Source organism: Mauremys mutica, chromosome 2 (genome assembly GCF_020497125.1).
Source record: "Mauremys mutica isolate MM-2020 ecotype Southern chromosome 2, ASM2049712v1, whole genome shotgun sequence".
Classification (NCBI taxonomy): domain Eukaryota; kingdom Metazoa; phylum Chordata; order Testudines; family Geoemydidae; genus Mauremys; species Mauremys mutica.
The window spans coordinates 37658459-37677713 of NC_059073.1; the positions used below are offsets into that span (position 1 = coordinate 37658459).

A 19255-nucleotide genomic window follows, 5' to 3' on the forward strand; every position below is an offset into this window, starting at 1 on the left:
CAGAGTCAATATAGCAGCCCTTGGGTGCAGGGCTGCACAGGGAAGTGGCCAGAGTCAGGGGCTGCCATCAGCTCTCTGGGGCAAGTACATTCATCACCCAGTCAGCCAAGTTCCAACCACAACACAACTGACTTTATATGGGTGGGAGATACCATTCACTCTGCCTCCCTGGGCCACTTCCTACTGTGGTTCTAGAAGCTATCGTCCAGTCTCCGGGTAGATCCCTGAAAGTCGAATTCCCACTAGTCAACTATAGGTAGCAGGTCTCCGGTCTGGTACCTGAGTTCTTTGGTTCCCACTGTCAGGGGCTGTAGCTACTCCTGGCCTGGAGTGTCCACTGAGCACGCTTTCTCATCAGTGGCCAGTCCAGACTGAGGTAAACTGCTCTCCTTTATACTAACACATTAGTTGGAGCATGCCTAGCAGGGTCTGAGGGACGGGACTTCCTCTGCCCATAGTACAGGATTAAACCTTTCTTGTCTAGTGTGGGGTATGCACACCCCATCACAAGTGGCTTATGGGAGACTTCAAAAAGCATTCTCAGAGCCTAGTAAAATTGAGGGTGAAGAGATCTAGCTCCTATAATCTCATGGGGAAACTCCCATATGTTCCTGGGAACCAGCACCTTTTCCAAATTGTCTTTTGAGAATGGAGGCCAGGATGTAAACTCAGGTTTTGCTAAGTGAAAGAGTTTACAAAATTTGAAAACACTATTCCTTGGTGGGTTTTTGGTTGTTGTTTTTTTTAATTGCGGTATAGTGTCATGTGATTAAACTTCTAATTTTATATGAAAATACACTTTTCTTTAGGTAAGTTTCTGATCAGTTGACCCTCTCCATCATACTACTTATTTTATTTCTATTGCTTGTCAGGTGATGACTTGTCAAGTTCAAATTATAGTAGACTTTTGCTGTCTGTCCTAGTGCTGCTGCATCATCATCAATTTCCTCAGAATTGGTGTGCAAAGTAGGAAAGTGCCATGCATGTTTACGGCATTTGTATTAATAATAAATAGCACAGATGTTTACAGCTCTTGTGTATAGTCATTGTTGAAAATGGAGTGGACCCAGCCTCACAAAATGTGAATTCTCATGCCACAATTTTTTGTTAACTTCCAGGAGAAGAAATCCAGGACCTCATCCCTTTTCTTCTTGTGACAACCTGCATCATGTGTCACAATTCAGGGGGAGAAAGCACCTGCTGCTACCCATTTTCATGTGTGGATGGGTAGAAAGTGGTGGAGTCTTGGGTCAGTCCCCTAACAATCTGACCAGCACAGCTGAGCCAATGCAGAGGGTGATCTGAGCTGTGCTAGGAAAAGGGAATAACACAACTGTCTCCGTGGTGTTAGTGCAGACTGTAAGGGTACGTCTACACTGCAATTAAAAACCCTCATGTGCCAGCTGACTTGGGCTTGGGTTAAGGGGCTGTCTAATTGTGGGGTAGATGTTTGGGGCTAGGGTTGGAGCATGGGCTATCGGACTCTGTGAGATGGGAGGATCCCAGTGCTTGGGCTGCATGCTGAGCCCAAACATCTACCCCACAATTAGACAGCCCAAGTCAGCTGCATGGGCCAGCCATGGATGTTTAATTGCAGTATAGACATACCCTAAGGCAGAGGTGAGCAAACTACGGCTAGCCCCCACTGTCCTCCCTCCCCCGCTGTCCTCCCTCCCCCACAGTCTCAGCTCACTTGCTCCGCCACCGGCACAATGCTCTGGGTGGCAGGGCTGTGAGCTACTTGGGCTGTGGTGGTGGCGGCAGCGGCGGCGGCGTGACCCGGCTTCAGCTGGGCGGCGCGGCTGTAGTGCTGCCAGCTACTGGTGCTCCAGGCAGTGTGGTAAGGGGGCATGGAGCAGGAGGGGTTGGATAAAGGGAAGGGGAATTCAGGGTGGTGGTTGGGGGTGGGGGTGTGGATAGGGTTCGGGGTGGTTGGGGGGGAGGGAACAGGGGTTGAATGGGGGTAGGGGTCCCGGGGGGGACAGACAGGAAGGGGGGTTTGGATGGGATAGTCAGAGGCAGGGGTTCCAGGGGCAGTCAGGGGACAGGGATATGGGGTGGTTAGATGGGGTAGGAGTGCCAGGGGGGCTGTCAGGAATGAGAGGAGGGGTTGGATGGGACGGTGGAGGTCCAAGGGTGGTCAGAGGACAGGAAGCGGAGGGGGGGGATGGGGCAGGGGTCCCAGAGGGGCTGTTCAGGGAACGAGGGGGTTGGATGGGGCAGGAGTCCCGGGGAGGGGGGCATATAGGAGGTGGGGCCGGCCCACGACCCCCCTCCCTTAACCGGCCCTCCATACAATTTACAAAACCCGATGCAGCCCTCAGGCCAAAAAGTTTGCCCGCCCCTGCCCTAAGGGGCCGCCAGCCCCTGAGGAGTAAGAGAGCAATATGGTTCTTAATTTTTGTAAATGTCAGTTTCCAAATATGTGTATTCCCAGCTGGAAACAATAAATAAATAGTTTACTTTACCTATTACCTTCTTTCTCCTAAATGTGCATGATGGAGATTTTTCATTGCGATTCTTTTTTTAGTTTCCTTGCCATTGACATGCTTTCTGCACATTAATCTCAGATTGTTTTGCAATATAATGTAATGATTAAAAGGAAAAGGGTGGAGGTGCGTTAAAGAATAAGTTCTGAAGAGACGAAAACTGCCAATTGATCCATCTGTACCCTGTTTTTAAATGGTCCGTGCCTTATACTGCAGATGCTTGAAGTATGCACTTAAATCAGTGAGGATAAGGACATACTGCACATGTACAATATCTGCCTTTCAAACAACTACGATTGTATTTTCAAAACTTCTCCCCCCAAATCTATTGTTCCAGTGAGTCAAAACAAAGTAATTTTATTAGGAAATTTGAAAAAGACAAAGCAGCTTCCTTAGAGCCAGAAAACTTGTTTAAAAACACTTGCAACCAGTGGACAAAGGCTTTTGCCCTTTGATCTTTTCAAATTCAACTTTAAACTTGACATTGAAAAAAAACAAGTATGAAACTTTTTTTCAGAAAGTTATGATTGAAGAGGGGTTTAGAATGAAATGGCTGTCTTGACTTATCTGTAGACTTCTGATGCTGGTATTCTAAAACTGTTACTAAGCCATGCTTTAATAGCATAAAATACCATGATCCCTGGTGTTTTTGTTATAACAGGTTATGTATGTCAGACTAGCACTTGCTCCTTAATATAAATGAGCATAGCTTTTTCAGCATAGTATTAAAAGAATCATATTGTGTTCTTGTATGAGCATTTTTTTTGCGTGTCAGCAGCCATTAGTGTAACCAGTGTTTGGACCTTCAAAAATATCCAGGTGGGGGAGAGACGTGCCAGTCTGGAATTCTTCAAGGGGCATTTCTTCAGTAAATAACACCTTTGGTAAATAAGTACTTACTGAAAGACTGGGGAGTATTTTTTTTCAGTATTTCAACTTGTTCATATGCTGCCTTTGAAAATTTATTTTGTACAATATAGTTAATATTGCTATCTTATTTCCTGAGTGATGACTCAGTTCCCCCCTCACCACATTTGTGTGAGTCGTTCACATGGCAACATGTGAGAGAAATATATTTTTTTAAATTATAAATGTCATTATAGAAGCACACAAATAGGAAAGGGGTAGATGTAGTCCCTACAAAATTCCGTACAATTTTTTTTTTAAATTGTCTAGATTGCAAGCTGATAATTATCAGAGGGGTAGCCATGTTAGTCTGGATCTGTAAAAGCAGCAAAGAGTTCTGTGACACCTTATAGACTAACAAACGTATTGGAGCTTTCGTGGGTGAATACTCACTTAGTCAAATGCATGTGATGCAAGCTGATAATGGTGACCCTTTACAGACCTGATACCTCAATTTCCCCAGAAACCAACCCACGGTTACACTTGTATTGGTTTTATTAAATGCCGCTATCAGATTAAACAGAAAAGGGATGGAACTTATTCATGCACGCACACATTCATTGCATTCATACCCTCATGCTCCCACACACTCACACAGGCGGAGAGTTACCGGAGACAGCAGAGGAAGCTGAGAAGCCGAAGCATAGTAGATCTGGTGTGTCCGTCTGCAATCACGACTCTGAGCTAGCGAGCAGGTCAAGAAGCTGGGGGCTTGTGTGCATGCCTTCTTCCTTTTATTGGAACTGGGCGGCTTCTGTCACGTACACCGAGTTTCTCTTCTGTGTCTGTCACTGAGAAGCATTCCCAGGCCTCGTTCCTTTCATGCATACCAGGTTCTTCTTTTCTTTACAGTACCCCATGATTGCCTTCTCAGGGCAGATTACATCAGACACACCTGGCTCCAGGCTCTTTTCTCCTTGCTGTTCCTCTCCACCCAGTCCCACACACTCCATTGTTCACACTCTCTCTGATTGCCTGATGGAATATTGCAAAGCTTGGAGGTTTATACAAGTGGTAACTGAAAAGGTTACAAAGCTTGCAAAAGTTACAAAATTTAAAAGGCTATGCTAACAATAACTAAAGTTACAAAGTTTGCAAAAGGTTACAGAACTTAATGATCATACTAGTGATGATTGAAAAGTTACAAATTTTACTATCTCATTCTACAGGATTGAGCGAAGGCTTTACATAACAGGACCCATCTTTATTGTGAAATTGAATTTACTTTATCGTTTTTACAAAACCCAAATCTCAACTTGTACAGTTTTAACACCTCTCTGTATTGGTGTTTTTTAAAAAAAAGTGTTTTTTTTTAAATCACTCTCAATGTGCCTTGTTTATAAACATTGTTTGAGAACATTGTCAGTTTTGCAGTGCAGATGGTGGCCAGTGTTTTAGCTGTCTCCTCCAGCATTTCAGCTGAAGTTTTTTCAGCCTGTTCTAGAGGCTGGTAAATATCTTCCTAAAGACACTTTTCTGGCTCCTTTCCCCCTTTAACAATCCTATTAAATCTGAGTCAACAATTTCTGATGATTCTTCCCCCCCCCCCCCAAAAAAAAACGGGGGGGTGGGCACTGACATCCTCCCAATTTTTTACTTGAACTCTACCACAGTCTTGGTCCTTTGTTCTGTTTTTGCTATAAAACACTTTAAATCCCTTCACATTTCTTACTCAGCTGCATCCATAGCCTTACTGTGTCTAGTATAATACAAACGTATTTGATCTTCTCCTGGTTCACACTTGTAGCTAATACTTTTATCTTTTTAACTAAACTCCTTCTATTATTATAAAGATAAATCCATAATCTGCTATCCCTTGCTCTTGTGATATCTGTTTTCCCTGAAATGTTGCTCATTGTTACATCAGGTAAGTTTACTTCTCTAGTTCTTGCTAGGTAAGTTTAGCTTTGTTTTTCTTTACTATTTTGATATTGGTTCTTGGAAAGCTAATGTATCATGATGTTTCCAGGAACTCTTTCTTTGCTTCTCTTCTTCGTTCACCCCAGGCACTCTACTAATGGTTTAAAGTGATGTTTCCTGACCTGGGGAGATGGTAGACTTCTATGGATTGGGGGTGTGGGGGAGGCATGGAGCAGAGGATGCTGGTTGTGGAAATGGGGAAAGCTGCTTGACCCTATTATGTGTTCTTAAAGCTAGCCATAGCAGTAGTCCATATGTGCAGGGATGCAGACTATGGCAGCAGCCTATCCTATCCAGCTTGTCTTACGGCAAATTACTTCAGTCATCAGAGCACATTGTGGCCCGTGGGGCACCTTCAACCTAAGCAGAAGGTAGCCTTATATTTACAAGAAGGGCGGGGGAGGAACAGCAGGAGATAAATGACAGGAAAAATGAAAGGTGGTAGTAAAGGTGCTAGGGGTGGTGGGGTGGAGGACAGCCATCTACTAATGGGTTATAAGGAAGGGAAACTACACACAAATGTTGGGAACCACTGGGATAAGGGAACCTGAAAAAAGCTATCCAACTTCTATGGCAATGTATCGACAGCTATATGGGACAAGTGTAACCTCATGCGCTTACATATATTTTATAATATATTGCCCCCTGTAACCATGACCTAATACAGTTGCCAGTATCTCTCCTTTTCTTGTCCCGTATCTTGCTCAGCTCATTCCCTCCTGCAGTTTTTTTCTTAATTCACACAAATGCCCAGAAAGCTGGTTCCTTTTCCTATAATCCTAAACCCTTGTTTTTTTTACCATCCTTTAAGCCACACAGTCACTTACTTAAAGGGGGGGGCAGTGTCAACCTGAAAATTGCATTTGTACGAAAACTTTGTGTCCAGTGTAGTTACAAATAACATCTAAAGTCATCTAAAACTGAAAAGCTGTTATGGGAAAAAAATATTCCCTCTTACCAATTTATTTTCTGCACTGTGTGTACTAAATGTAACTGTTTTGTTAATTCAGTTACACTTCTTTACTTCACTCTCATTCACATGTTCATAGCCACATAAAGAGGTGTTCAGGGCTCGTCTATATCTGGAGTTATTCAGTAACAGCTGTTGCTTTTTAAATTCACACTCTGCCTTAATCCAAATTAACTTTGAAGTGTGGATAAATGAAGTAATGCTCTTCCACAGATCCTGCTCTGGGGTAACTACCATTAGCAGCAGTCATAGATGCTCACAGAAAAGGGGCTGAGGAGCAGGAAAGATCCAGTCTGTCTGTTATAGGAGCTCTTGTAAAGACCCTTATTGTCATCACCAAGGCCGCAGTAAAGTATTTATTAAAATATTTTCTTTAAGAGAATTTAATATGCCTTTTTTTCTACCCAAAAGTATAATATTTAGAATTTAGTTATTTGTGTTTAAAAAAAAGAGCGCGTCTTTGATGTTCCTGCCATTTAATATCTATCTTTGGTACAGTAGCTGCCCTTAAAATTGTGTATCACTTTGAAAAATTATTTTTTCCCTAGTGAAATTCTCCATTGTAAGAAGAGATTTTTATAATCTTTATTCCCTTTCAGAATGGTAGGTTTTTTTTTTTTTTTTGAAGCACACCCATTGTACAGTTAATAATCCTGACTTCACAGCCCTCTCTGCTGCTTTGAAAGTTTTGTTTACATTTGTTCTTGAGAATAGATTCATAGATCTATTCAGAGATTCCGAAGCTGGAAGGGGGGACCATTGTGATAATCTCATCTGATCTTCTGTATAATGCAGGCTCCCTAGAACTCCCCCAAAATCATTCCTAGAGCATATGTTTTAGGAAAAACATCGAATTTGGTTTTAAAATTGCCTGTGATGTGGAATCCACCACAACCCTTGGTCAATTGTTCCAATGGTTAATTACCCTGTTAAAAATGTAAGCTGTATTTCTAGTCTAAATTTGTCTAGCTTCAGCCATTGGATCTTGTTAAACCTTTATTGAAGGTCCCGATATCCAGCATTTGTCCCTCATATAGATTGAGCTCTTTAAGTCTACCGCTATAAGGTATGTTTTCCAATTCTTAAATTATTCTAATAGTTTTTTTAATCTGAATCCGCTCCATTTTATCAATATCCTTCTTGAATTGTGGATACCAGAACTGGACACAGTATTCTAGCAGCAGTCTCATCAGTGCAAAATGTAGAGAACATTAGTAAAGAACAGAATCATCATACACCCAGCTGAACATGATTTGTTGGGGAAAGAGTCAACATGACTTTTGTAAAAGGAAAGTATGCTTCACCAATCTATTCGAATTCTTTGAGGGGTCAACAAATGTGGACAAGGGGTATAGTGTACCTGGACTTTCATAAATCAGTTGACAAGATCCCACCCAAAGATTCTTAAGCAAAGTAAGCAGTCCTGGGATAAGAGGGAAGATTCTCTCATGGATCGGTAACTGGGTAAAAGCAAAGAAACAGAGGGTAGGAATAAATGATAGTTTTCACAGTGGAGAGGGGTAACTAGCTGTGTTCCCCAAGGATCTGTACCAGCGCCATTGCTGTTCAAGGTACATTCATAAATGATCTGGAAAAAGGTGAACAGTGAGGTGGCGAAGTTTTGCAGACAAAATTACTCAAGATAGTTAAGTCCAAAGCAAACTATGAAGAATTACAAAGGGATCTCACCAAATTGGGTGACTAGGCAACAAATTAGCAGATGAAATTCTGTATTGATAAATGCAAAGTAATACATAAGCCCAACTATATATACAAAATGATGGGCTCTAAATTAACTGTAACCACTCAAGAAAGAAAGCATAGGATCATTATGGCTTGTTCTCCAAAAACATCTGCTCAATGTTCAGTGGCAGTCAAGAAAACGAAGAGAATGTTAGGAACCATTAGGAAAAGGATAGATAATATAATGCTATTATATAAAGCCATGGTACGCTCACTCCTTCAATACTGCATCTGAAAAAAACCCCACTTAAAATGGGAAAAGGTACAGAAAATGGGAACAAAAATAATTAAGGGTATGGAACAGTTTCCATATGAGGAGAGGGTAAAAGACTGGGACTGTTCATCTTGGAAAAGAGAGGACTAAGGGGAGATATGATTTTATAAACATCTCATGAATGGTGTGGAGAAAGTAAATAAGGAAGTTTTTACCCCCTCACATAACACAATAAACAGAAGGTCAGCCAATTAAATTAATAGAAAGCAGGTTTAAAACAAACAAAAGGAAGTACTTCACACAACACAGTCAACCTGTGGAACTTGTCGAAGGTCAAAAGTTTAAGTGGGTTTTAAAAAATAATTAGATAAGTTCATGGAGGATATGTCTATCAATGGTTATTAGCCAAGATGGTCAGGGACACAGCTGCATACTCTGATATCCTTAAGGATATGTCTACACTGCAGTTAGACTCCCGCAGCTGGTCTGTGCCAGCTGACTTTGGCTGAGGGATGGTTTAATTCCAGTGTAAACATTCAGGCTTGGGCTGGAGCCTTGGCTCTAGGACCCTCCCACCTCTCAGGGTCCTGGAGCCCAGCCTCAAGCCCAAACATCTAAACTGTTGTTAAACAGCCCTTTAGCATGAGCCGTGGGTTTTTAATTGCAATGTAGACATATACCCTAAGCCTTTGACTGCCAGATGCTGGGACTGGGCGACATAGGATGGATCACTCGATTATTGCTCTGTTCTGTTCATTCGCTCTGATTAATTTGGCATTGGCCACTGTCAGAAGACAGGATGCTGGACTAGGTGGACCGTTGCTCTTGACCTAGTATGGCCATTCGTATGTTTTAATTGAGATTCCCCTCTTTATGCATCCAAGATCGCATTAATCCCTGTCAAATTCACAGTCCATTTTGGTCAATTTCACGTTCATAGGATTTTAAAAATCATAAATTTCATTATTTCATCTATTTAAATCTGAAATTTCATGGTGTTGTAATTGTAGGGCTCGTGATCCAAAAAGGAGCTCTGTGTGTGGGGGAGGGGGGTCGCAAGGTTACTATGTGTGGGGGGGGTGTTTACAGTTCTGTTACCCTTACTTTTGCACTGCTGCTGGCGACGGCACTGCCTTAAGGGCTGGGTAGTTGGAAAGTAGCGGCTGCTGGCTGGGAGCCGCCACTCTCCAACCGCCCAGCTCTGAAAGCAGCAACACAGAAGTAAGCGTGGCATGGTATGGTATTGTCACCCTTACTTCTACACTGCTGCTAATGGGGTGCTGCCTTCAGAGCTGGGCACCCGGCCAACGGCTGCTGCTTTCCGGTTGCTCAGCTCTGAAGACAGCACAGAAGTAAGGGTGGCAATACAGTGGCCCCCTTAAAATAACCTTACGACCCCCCCCCCCTTTGCACCTCTCTTGGGTCAGGACCCTCAATTTGAGAAACACAGGTCTTTCCCATGAAATCTGTGTTGTATAGGGAAGAGCACATAAAACCAGATTTCATGGTCCGTGACGTGTTTTCCATGGCCGTGAATTTGGTAGGGCCCTACTCATGCACAGTAGTCATAACATGCTTCAATGTACATGCTTTTAAGGCATTGAAACAATATTTTGCCATGTTACAAGGCCTTATACTAATACTGGTCTGTGGAATTTGTTGGTTATATAGCTAATAAATACTACAACTTTCTTACTGATCATACTAAACTAACAGAATTTTCATGTAGATGTGTTTTTTGTTTTTTTTAAGCTTGCATAACAAGTGAAAATTGTTTTTGGTGCCATCATTTGCACAGATGACTTACTGTTACAATTTAATTTCTTTAGCAAATGGCTGGGAGAGGTTGATTGTGGGTGGTTGGGGAGTTTGGTACGGGGGAACATTGTATCGCAAATGGGAAGAGGTTGTAAGACTTAGTTTCTTAGATCTACAGCTATTGCCTGTTTTTTGGGACAACCTTTTCTTAATGAATGTCTTAGTACATCTTGTAATGAATGTAGGGTTTTAGAAAGTTCAGCTTCATAAATTTGATGACAGATGTTTTGGTGGCTATTTTGAGGTTCTAATAGTGTTTCACTTGCCCTGATATTATATATGTAAGCAAATTTAAATGTTTCTTGAAATGCATTATATAGCAAAGTTTTATATGTCAGGTTGGAAACATGCAAAACCAGATGGATTTTCTAATTGTGTGTATTTCGCTTGAAATATACTACTTTTAGTTATGATCTGTATTTTGTCAACAATGAAGTACTTGTCAAGAATAACGTTTCATTTAAAATGCTTTAGATGCATTTTTTTATCTCTTACTCTGTGGTTTTTTGTTCGTGTTAATAGGATATTCAAGGAAAATAGTAAACTTTTAAAAATTTGTCTTGCTATTCATTGAGTCTGATTCTTGTCAGTAACATGAGTATCGAACACAAACTGTGTGTATTTCAGTGTTAGCAAATGGAATGTTAACTGCATTTCTAAAGTATAATGGGGTAAGAGCACCACCTATGGGGTTTACTGGAAACTAAACCAATTAACTTTTACTAAGTGAACAATTTATTGAATAATGAATAAAAAGACATTTCTTTATTTTGATATTTGCTTTTTTCACCAATCTTACAATGTGTACCATAAGTATGGCACCTCTATATAACTCATCTATTTAATTATAAACCTCTAGTGTGTGGGAATGTATGGGGTGAAATTATAGTAATATTGCCAATCCCAAACGTTCAAAAAACAAAAAATTGTCTGAAAAATTGAGAGATTTTAAGAGTAATAAATTCTCCATGTGCCTTCTGCTTTTTGAACCAGCTTTGCATCCAGGAGAATAATGAACCGTTGAAAACGAAAGCCGAGGTTCTGAAATGCTCAAATGGCTTTGTCTAGGGCTTAAAGAAAAAACAGTGTAGCAAGATTTGCAATAACATTGCAAAAGTTAGCAAAATTGGTATAGAGAAAAACACGACTAAATTATGGGGTATAATTATGTATAGTGGCTACCTGGATCATGAGAGCAAAGCTGAAATGTTTTATGTAGTCACTGCAGTCCAGAGGTGGAATGAGTCCCAGAAGTAAATGCAATTAAACAGGAAGCTTTTGACAAGTGACCACCTGCAGAGGTCAGGAATGGATCCCCCCAAAAGGCCTTTGGAGCGGTCAAGGGGAGGCTGGTCTCCTTTTTCTGGAGCATCAGAGAATGAGAGATGACCGCTGCTGGAGATGGGACATTGGGCAGGGTGGGTCAGGACTCTGAGGTGGCACTGAGCATTCTCTCTCTCAGGTGGTTGTCTGGCTGGTTCTTGCTCACATGCTCAGGGTCTAACTGATCACAATATGTGGATTTGGGAAGGAATTTCCTCCCAGGTCTGGTTGGCAGTGTTCTTGTGTGTGTGTTCTCTCTCCCCCCCCCCCCCCAAACCTTCCTCTGCAGTTTGTGGGTCAGATTGCTCACCAGAATTATCAAACTTAATCATTTCTCTGCCATCACAGTGGCCTCAAGCATTGGTGCACTTCAGTCCCCTCTATTCTCTGTCTATGGCACTTAATAGTCTTATCTCCTATGGGCTGTAATATTTTGGCCTAATTTCATTTGTTGGGTTTCATGTGTGTTACTGATATGTGATATATAGGCTGTCAGACTGGATGATCTGGTAAACCCTTCCAACCTTAAACGCTGACTCTAATATTGAGCACAATCAGTACTTTGCTTTCAAAGCACTTGCTATCATGAGGAAAATTCACTGCTGTGCAGACTACTTAAATTCAACTTACTCCTCAAAATATGGTTTAATTGGTGGACAGGCTTTGTGCTGGCTCTCCACACAAAGGTGAATTTCAGCTATTTATTAATTTTTTTTCATTATTGCACTCTTTCCTAATACACCTATCAGCATGTGTCTGAGTACCATAGTTTAATTTTACTGAAAGAATGCAATACCAAATTACTGTATACCTCATTTTAGCCAGTATTGCTTTCTTAAAGCATACCCCATGCACATCAGGAGACAGATTTTCGGGGATGTTCTAGTTCTCATATTGAAGAGAAACTCTGAGCAAAGGAGGGAGGAGTGTGGTGGTGCCCTTTTAAAAGGGTTGAGGTAGACTCTTTCCAATCTTTTAGTGCGAATTTGAGAAAATGGCATACTCTGCACCAAAGTCCCCTATGGGGGTAATCCAAGTAACAACCGTTACCAGCTAGATAGTGATATCCCCATTTTACAGATGGGGAAATGCAGGCATATGTTGCTTGTAGCAAGACCAAGGGCATGGAGGAAGTTTGCCAATGTTGGGATTAATAGTTGAGCATGCACTGGAAGTCAAAAATGCTTAATGCCAGGAAACTCCTCTTTCTGAATAAGTATTCTGACCTATGCCCTTCATGGGCCATACTGGTTGTTGTTGTTATCCAGGCTTAATGTCATTGCTTTCTACTGATACAATGATTTTAATCTGACAGTAGAATTTTTTTATTTTATTTTCTGGTAAACCTTGATTGATTTTGTTTTGCCAGTTTTTGAAATGTGTAGTTAGTCAGATTGCTTTCAATATCTTTCAGCTTGTGGAGATAGTCCAGAACAAATTAGAGCACCAAGTGGGGTAATCACGAGTCCAGGCTGGCCTTTTGAATATCCTGCCAAAATCAACTGTAGCTGGTATATCCATGCAAACCCAGGGGAAATCATCACTATAAGGTAATTTTGCTATTGTACCACCCTGGTGTATTGAATAGTCATTAATTGCATATTGCTAACTATGGATTACATATTTCTCAGCCTCCTCTATTCAAAATTTGATACTTGTACTGTTAACCCCAAGATCTGTCTTTATATTTTTCTACAGCTATTTTACTTCTACTTTGGCTTGTAGCATTTGTCACCTTGGCCCAATTCTGCAATCTCAATGTTCTCAAAGGCCCAGATTTTCAAGAGTGCAGTACCTAGCAGCTACCTTTGAAAGCAGGGACTACTGAATGCTGAGTTGTTTTTAAAAATTTGGTCACTTAATTTAGATACATGAATGGGATCTTAGTGCTTCTGAAGACCTGAAACATGGCTCAAGGTCTGGGTCTTGGCACTTCAGAAAGTCTGATGAAAAATTCTCATAGAAAGTGGGTAGGAGTTTTGGATGTACAAGTAACAGTTATTCAGGGTTTATGTAAGTAGAGCCCTGCAAATCCACAAATAGCCACTTTATATCCTCAGGTATCCAGATGCGGATATCCACGGATCATTTTCGCGGATTGCAGATCAGATGCAAATACAAATTTTGTATCCGCGCAGGGCTCTATATGTAAGTGCTCAAAAGAAGGAATAAACAGAATGCTAATTTTATAAATGTCAAATAGAATGCCTGCATTCAGTGGTAAGTTATAATGGAAAACTTGATCGTTTTAATGTAGTCACTGGTGCTGAAGAGACAGAGTTGCTGCAGCTTTTCCATTAAAAATTTCTTTTGGCTTAGTCTTTTTAAACCAAAGTTCATAATAGTGGTCATGATTTCTTACTACTTCAATTTGCTTTTAATTTCTCTGTAGCACTACACTCCATCTGTTTTGTCAAGGTTTTTTTAAAGGTACATGGGAAATTCCAGAATGCTGCAATGTTGATAGATTTCATCTTATAGAAATCTAAAATAATCACAGGCAACCATTACAAATTGTCAAGGTTTACTTTTATTTTTTTGGTATCTATTTCATATATCTTGTACGTTTATAGAGGAAATAATGTCCTGTCTTCTATACCATATATTCAGGTACTTCTCAGTTCACACCCTCCCCACCCCTCCATAATTTCCAGGGAAATCAAAATTTGTTTTAACGTCAAGTTACAAGTTAGAACTGGGACTGTATACAGTCCACAGTGCTGATTATGAAACTGCTTTAGCTGCAGATTTTGTTTGTTCCCAGTGCAGACTTGCTGACCCAGGAAGAAAGGAGGGTTCTATCAAAATAAACACTTGGCTAAGAATGTAGTCTTTTTTAAAAATTGTTTCAGTTCAGAGCTTTTATTTCTACCCAAATCTTTTTTTACAGTGGCATGCCATGAAATTGCAGGGTACAGTGGATGCAACTGTTCAACCACAAAAATGTTTCCTAAAATCTTTATTCTAAGCTAGGTTTATAAGATTTGTTAGACATCAGTGCTAGTTTTCTTCTATCAATGTACTGCGTTTTATTAGCCATGCCATTTCCGGTCTAGTGCTTCGTTCTCTGCACTGGCCTACTTTTACCCAGGCACAAAGATATGTATGGATGGGAGCCATGCCACTCCATGATAATCGAGTCTCGTGACTCACCTATATTTTTGTGTAGTTAGGATCTAGCACAGTTCAGTCAGCTAGTGTGGACCGGGCCAAATCATGTTTAAATCATAATTCTCATACAGTTTGGCTCCATCTACAATAGTAAGCCCAACCATAGGAAGTTGCTTTAACTGAAACAATGTTGAGACTTGGTTTAAGTAAAATCTCTTGATATGATTTCAAAATCATTAGAGATTAGTCCTATAAAAAGTATCTTTGCAACCAGAAGAGTTAAAACCTTTTTTAAAATGAAAACTAAAATTCTGTCTCAAACAGAAGTTGCTAAGTCTCAGGGGCAATAGCCTAACAGCTTGGAATGGATGGGGAATTACAAGCATGTGAATTTCTAGGATCCTGGTGAGGGAAAGACCATCTCTGTTACATCATTACAAAGTAAAATTCTGTCTGCAGAAAGGCAATAAGACCTTACTGACCATTTTTTTTACTTTTTTCAACTTCAGACCAGTAAACAGCAATAATTTCTCAAATAACTTGTAAAATGGCCACTTCATTAGCAAAGTTTGACTCTTTGTATCTTTTGCAGTTTTCAAGATTTTGATGTTCAGGGATCACGACGATGCAGTTCGGATTGGTTAACAATAGGAACCTACAAGAATGTGGAAGGTTATAGAGCATGTGGCTCCTCCATTCCATCACCATACATCTCTTCACAAGACCATGTTTGGATCAGATTTCATTCGGATGACACTATCTCTAGGAAAGGCTTCAGATTGGCCTACTTTGCTGGTATGTTTCAAATAAGGACCATTGATATGTTTTCTTATTACTAAGACTGTCGATTAATCACAGTTAACTCACGTGATTAACTTTAAAAAATTAATTGCGATTAATCACACTGTTAAACAACAGAGCACCAATTGAAATTTATTACATATTTTTGGATGTTTTTCTACCTTTTTAAATATATTGATTTCAGTTAAAACACAGATTACAAGGTGTCAAATGCTCACTTTATATTTTTGATTTGCACTGTAAAAATGATAAAAGAAATAGTATTTTCAATTCACCTCATACAAGTACTGTAGTGCGATCTCTTTATCATGAAAGTGCAACTTACAAATGTAGGTTTTTTGTTAAACTGCACCCAAAAACAAAACAGTGTAAAACTTTAGAGCTGCCAAGTCCACTCAGTCCTACTTCTTGTTCAGCCAATCACTAAGAGAAACACGTTTGTTTACATTTATGGGACATAATTCTGTCCACTTCTTAATTAGCAGTGTCACCTGAAAGTGAGAACAGGCGTTCGCATGGCACTGTTGTAGCTGGCGTCACAAGATATTTATGTGCCAAATGCGCTAAAGATTAATATGCCTCTTCATGCTTCGTCCATCATTTTAGAGGAAATGCTTCCATGCTGATGATGCTCATTTAAAAAAAAAATGCATTAATTAAATTTGTGACTGAACTCCTTGGGGGAGAATTGTATGTCTCTTGTTATGTTTTACCCACATTCTGTCATATATTTCCTGTTGTAGCAGTCTCAGATAATGACCCAGTACATGTTGTTCATTTTAAGAACACTTTCACTGCAAATTTGACAAAATGCAAAGATATCAATGTGAGATAGCGACAGCACTTGACCCAAGATTTAAGAATCTGAAGTGCCTTCCAAAATCTGAATGACACAGTGTGGAGAATGCTTTCAGAAGTCTAAAAAGAGTAACACTCTGATGTGGAAACTACAGAACCCAGACCATCCAAAAAGAAAATCAGCCTGCTGCTTGCATCTAACTCAAATGATTAAAATGAATATGCATCGGTCCACACTGCTTTGGATCATTATTGAGCAGAACCTGTCATTGGCATGAACGTATGTCCTCTGGAATGATGGTTGAAGTATCAATCTTTAGCGCATCTGGCACTTAAGTATCTTGCGACACTGGCTACAACAGTGCCATGCAAATGCCTGTTCACATTTCAGGTGACCTTGTAAACAAGAAGCAGGCAGCATTATTTTCTTCAAATGTAAACCAACTTGCTTGTCCGAGCAGTTGACTGAACAAGAAGTCGGACTGATTGGACTTGTAGGCTGTAAAGTTTTACATTGTTTTATTTTTGAATGCAGGGTTTTTTGTACATAATTCTACATTTGTAAGTTCAACTTTCATGATAGAGTTTGCACTGCAGTACTTGTAGTAGGTGAATTGAAAAATACTATTTCTTTTTTTACAGTGCAAATATTTGTAATAAAAAATAAAGTGAGCGCTATACACTTTGTATTCTCTGTTGTAATTGAAATCAGTATATTTGAAAATGTAGAAAACATTAAAAATATTTAAATAAATGGTATTCTTTTATTGTTTAACAGTGCAATTAATAGCGATTAGTTTTTTTAATTGTTTGACAGCCCTACTCATTACATTAAAGTTTCTTCTAGTCTAGGTTTTAAGACCTGCACAGTTCCTTTCAGCAGCATAAAAAGTATGGTATCTTATACGCTCAAGTAATGGTGCATTGTGATGGAAGAGAAATATACGTTGCCTGAAGTATTTGAGTATGCTGGGGAACTTTAAAATATAACTGCAGACCTAGAGTTTATGGTAATGAACAAAGTGAATGAGGTTGAAAAGAGCTCCATTATAAAACAGCCTGTTTAGCTACCCATCATTTAAAAAAAATAAAAAATGAAATTCTCAAACTCAAAATTGAGTACTTTTAGTAGTTTTTAAGTAAATTGTTTCACTTGTTTGTGTTGCTTAAGTGTCTGTGCGAAGAGGAAGGAAGTACTTTGTTAGATACCTAGTTTTAAATGTTTTTATTTTGTATCTCAAATGGCTGTAAATATGAATTTCAGACTTGGTATAATTGAGTACTTAGTCCACCTCCAAACTTGGTACTAGGTTAACAGTTGTGCATGCGAAAATGCACACATTTAATCTCTTTCTGATAAATTATTCTCTGTGCATATGACCTATTAGATAATCCTTAGTGTTACGCTCATACAAAGCACACAGGATCTTTATAGAGGAAGGCAAATACGCAGCATTTATTGAAAATACAACCGTTAGTATATGCTACACACACACATCCACACACACCCACACCCTACACCTGCAGTGATATTTATAGTTACCAGTCTGTTGTGGCTCGAGTCAATCTAATGGCCAGTTAGATTGAGCACGAGTGTGGAGCTGGGCTCTTCTCAGTCGCAATCCGATGCTCCAAGGCTGAACCCAGAGTTCCATGGCGAAACACCCCAGCTTTATAGTTGTAAATTCCTATTTGAGTCCATGCATTTTGCAATGTCATCCTGTAATCATTAGTCCTTAAGTGGTGTTATCATTTGATGGTTATTGTTAGGCTTCCCATCGTTATCCTCTATTTGTTGTCTCGCCTTCTGGGGTGCCTGCCTCACCTCTGAGGTCGTCAATGCTGCTAACATGTTTAGCATTAGATACAATGGATATTTTCTGATTGTCTCCTGGTCTTTCCAAGTCTCTCACTTTTTCTTGACCATCTGGACATTTGTGATGGCTTTCACACCTTATCTTTTCCTGATGCATGCATTCATCATTCACACAAACAATCTCTTACAGAAACCTTCAAAGGTATACAGACCGCAGTATTGTATATTTAGCAGAATACATTGTAAATCAAGCCTTGCTAAATCTTATAACTAAAACAATTCACATTGGGGCTTCAGGCCCTCAACATTCCTCTAATCTCCTTAACATAGATACAATACAAGGTCCTGTCTCTTACTTACTAAAGCCTTAAAACAAAGAAATGTATCTTTAACTAGAGTGCCTAGTTTGTAATACATACAGGAAACCATAGTAGACGTTATAACTTATCCTAAAACAAAAAGGTGACCATAATCAGTCGTAAGGATTGTTCTGGTCTGTCATTCCTTTCTGCTATTCAGAAAGGATGGCTGACAGGATGAAATCAAATCATACATTAATTCTTATGGGACATTATAAAATCCTGCTCCTACATCAGTAGGTAATAGACAGAGTGTGTAGGTAATAGACAGGACTCCTTGCCCAGTCTGGAGGGCAATTCTTGAGCTGCCACTTTTTCCATTGGAGAGAAAGAGAAGCTGGTAGCAGGACAGAGAGTAGATTGCCAGGTTGCTCTCTGCCTTTAAAAGAAGGGCAAGAGAGGCTATCATCTGATGTACATTTTGTATGATGACATGGTGTTAGAGTAATTCTTTCAGAGAAGCTGAAGCAAAATAGAATTAACTCTAAGCAATGAGAAGGATACAGCAAACTTAACAGGAAAATAAGTACTTCAGACTATCATGCCTTGTGTCCTGCACACCCTTGATTTTACTCCTGAGGAAATAAAACAATCCTGTATTGCATGGATGGATATACAGACCTAACCTCTCATGATTTATGCTGCTTTTTAACTTAATGCATTTTACTCACTTTAGACAATACAAATAATCCAGTTGTACTTAGTTTACCTTGATTTTAAATTGTTTTTGCACCAGTGCATTGCTGTAGTGTTTGAGTTGCAAACACTTCAAGGAATGCTTAAAGCTAAAACTGTTTTCAGGCATTTTTTAATTTAAAATATTTGTACTAATTTATGTTGTTAGACCCAGTCTTTACATAAATCTAAATTTTGGTCCTGAGCTATTAGTTTCCTTTCAACTTGTGGCATTGTTTTGAAGATGTTCAACTTTAAATTTAGTACGGTAGCTGCTTCAGTTGACTAAAGCAGTCCTCAAGTGTCCCCTGC

At 39.8% G+C, this 19255-nt stretch overlaps 1 protein-coding gene across 2 annotated transcripts in view; it reads left to right on the plus strand.

Moving 5' to 3' along the window:
• Positions 1-19255, plus strand: part of LRP12 (LDL receptor related protein 12) — an 87273-nt gene that overhangs the window by 41794 nt on the left and 26224 nt on the right. For both annotated transcript variants that reach the window (XM_045007368.1, XM_045007369.1), the window contains 2 exons: positions 12798-12933; positions 15087-15289. In XM_045007368.1, coding sequence (XP_044863303.1) covers positions 12798-12933; positions 15087-15289 — 339 coding nt within the window. The remainder of the gene's footprint in view (positions 1-12797; positions 12934-15086; positions 15290-19255) is intronic.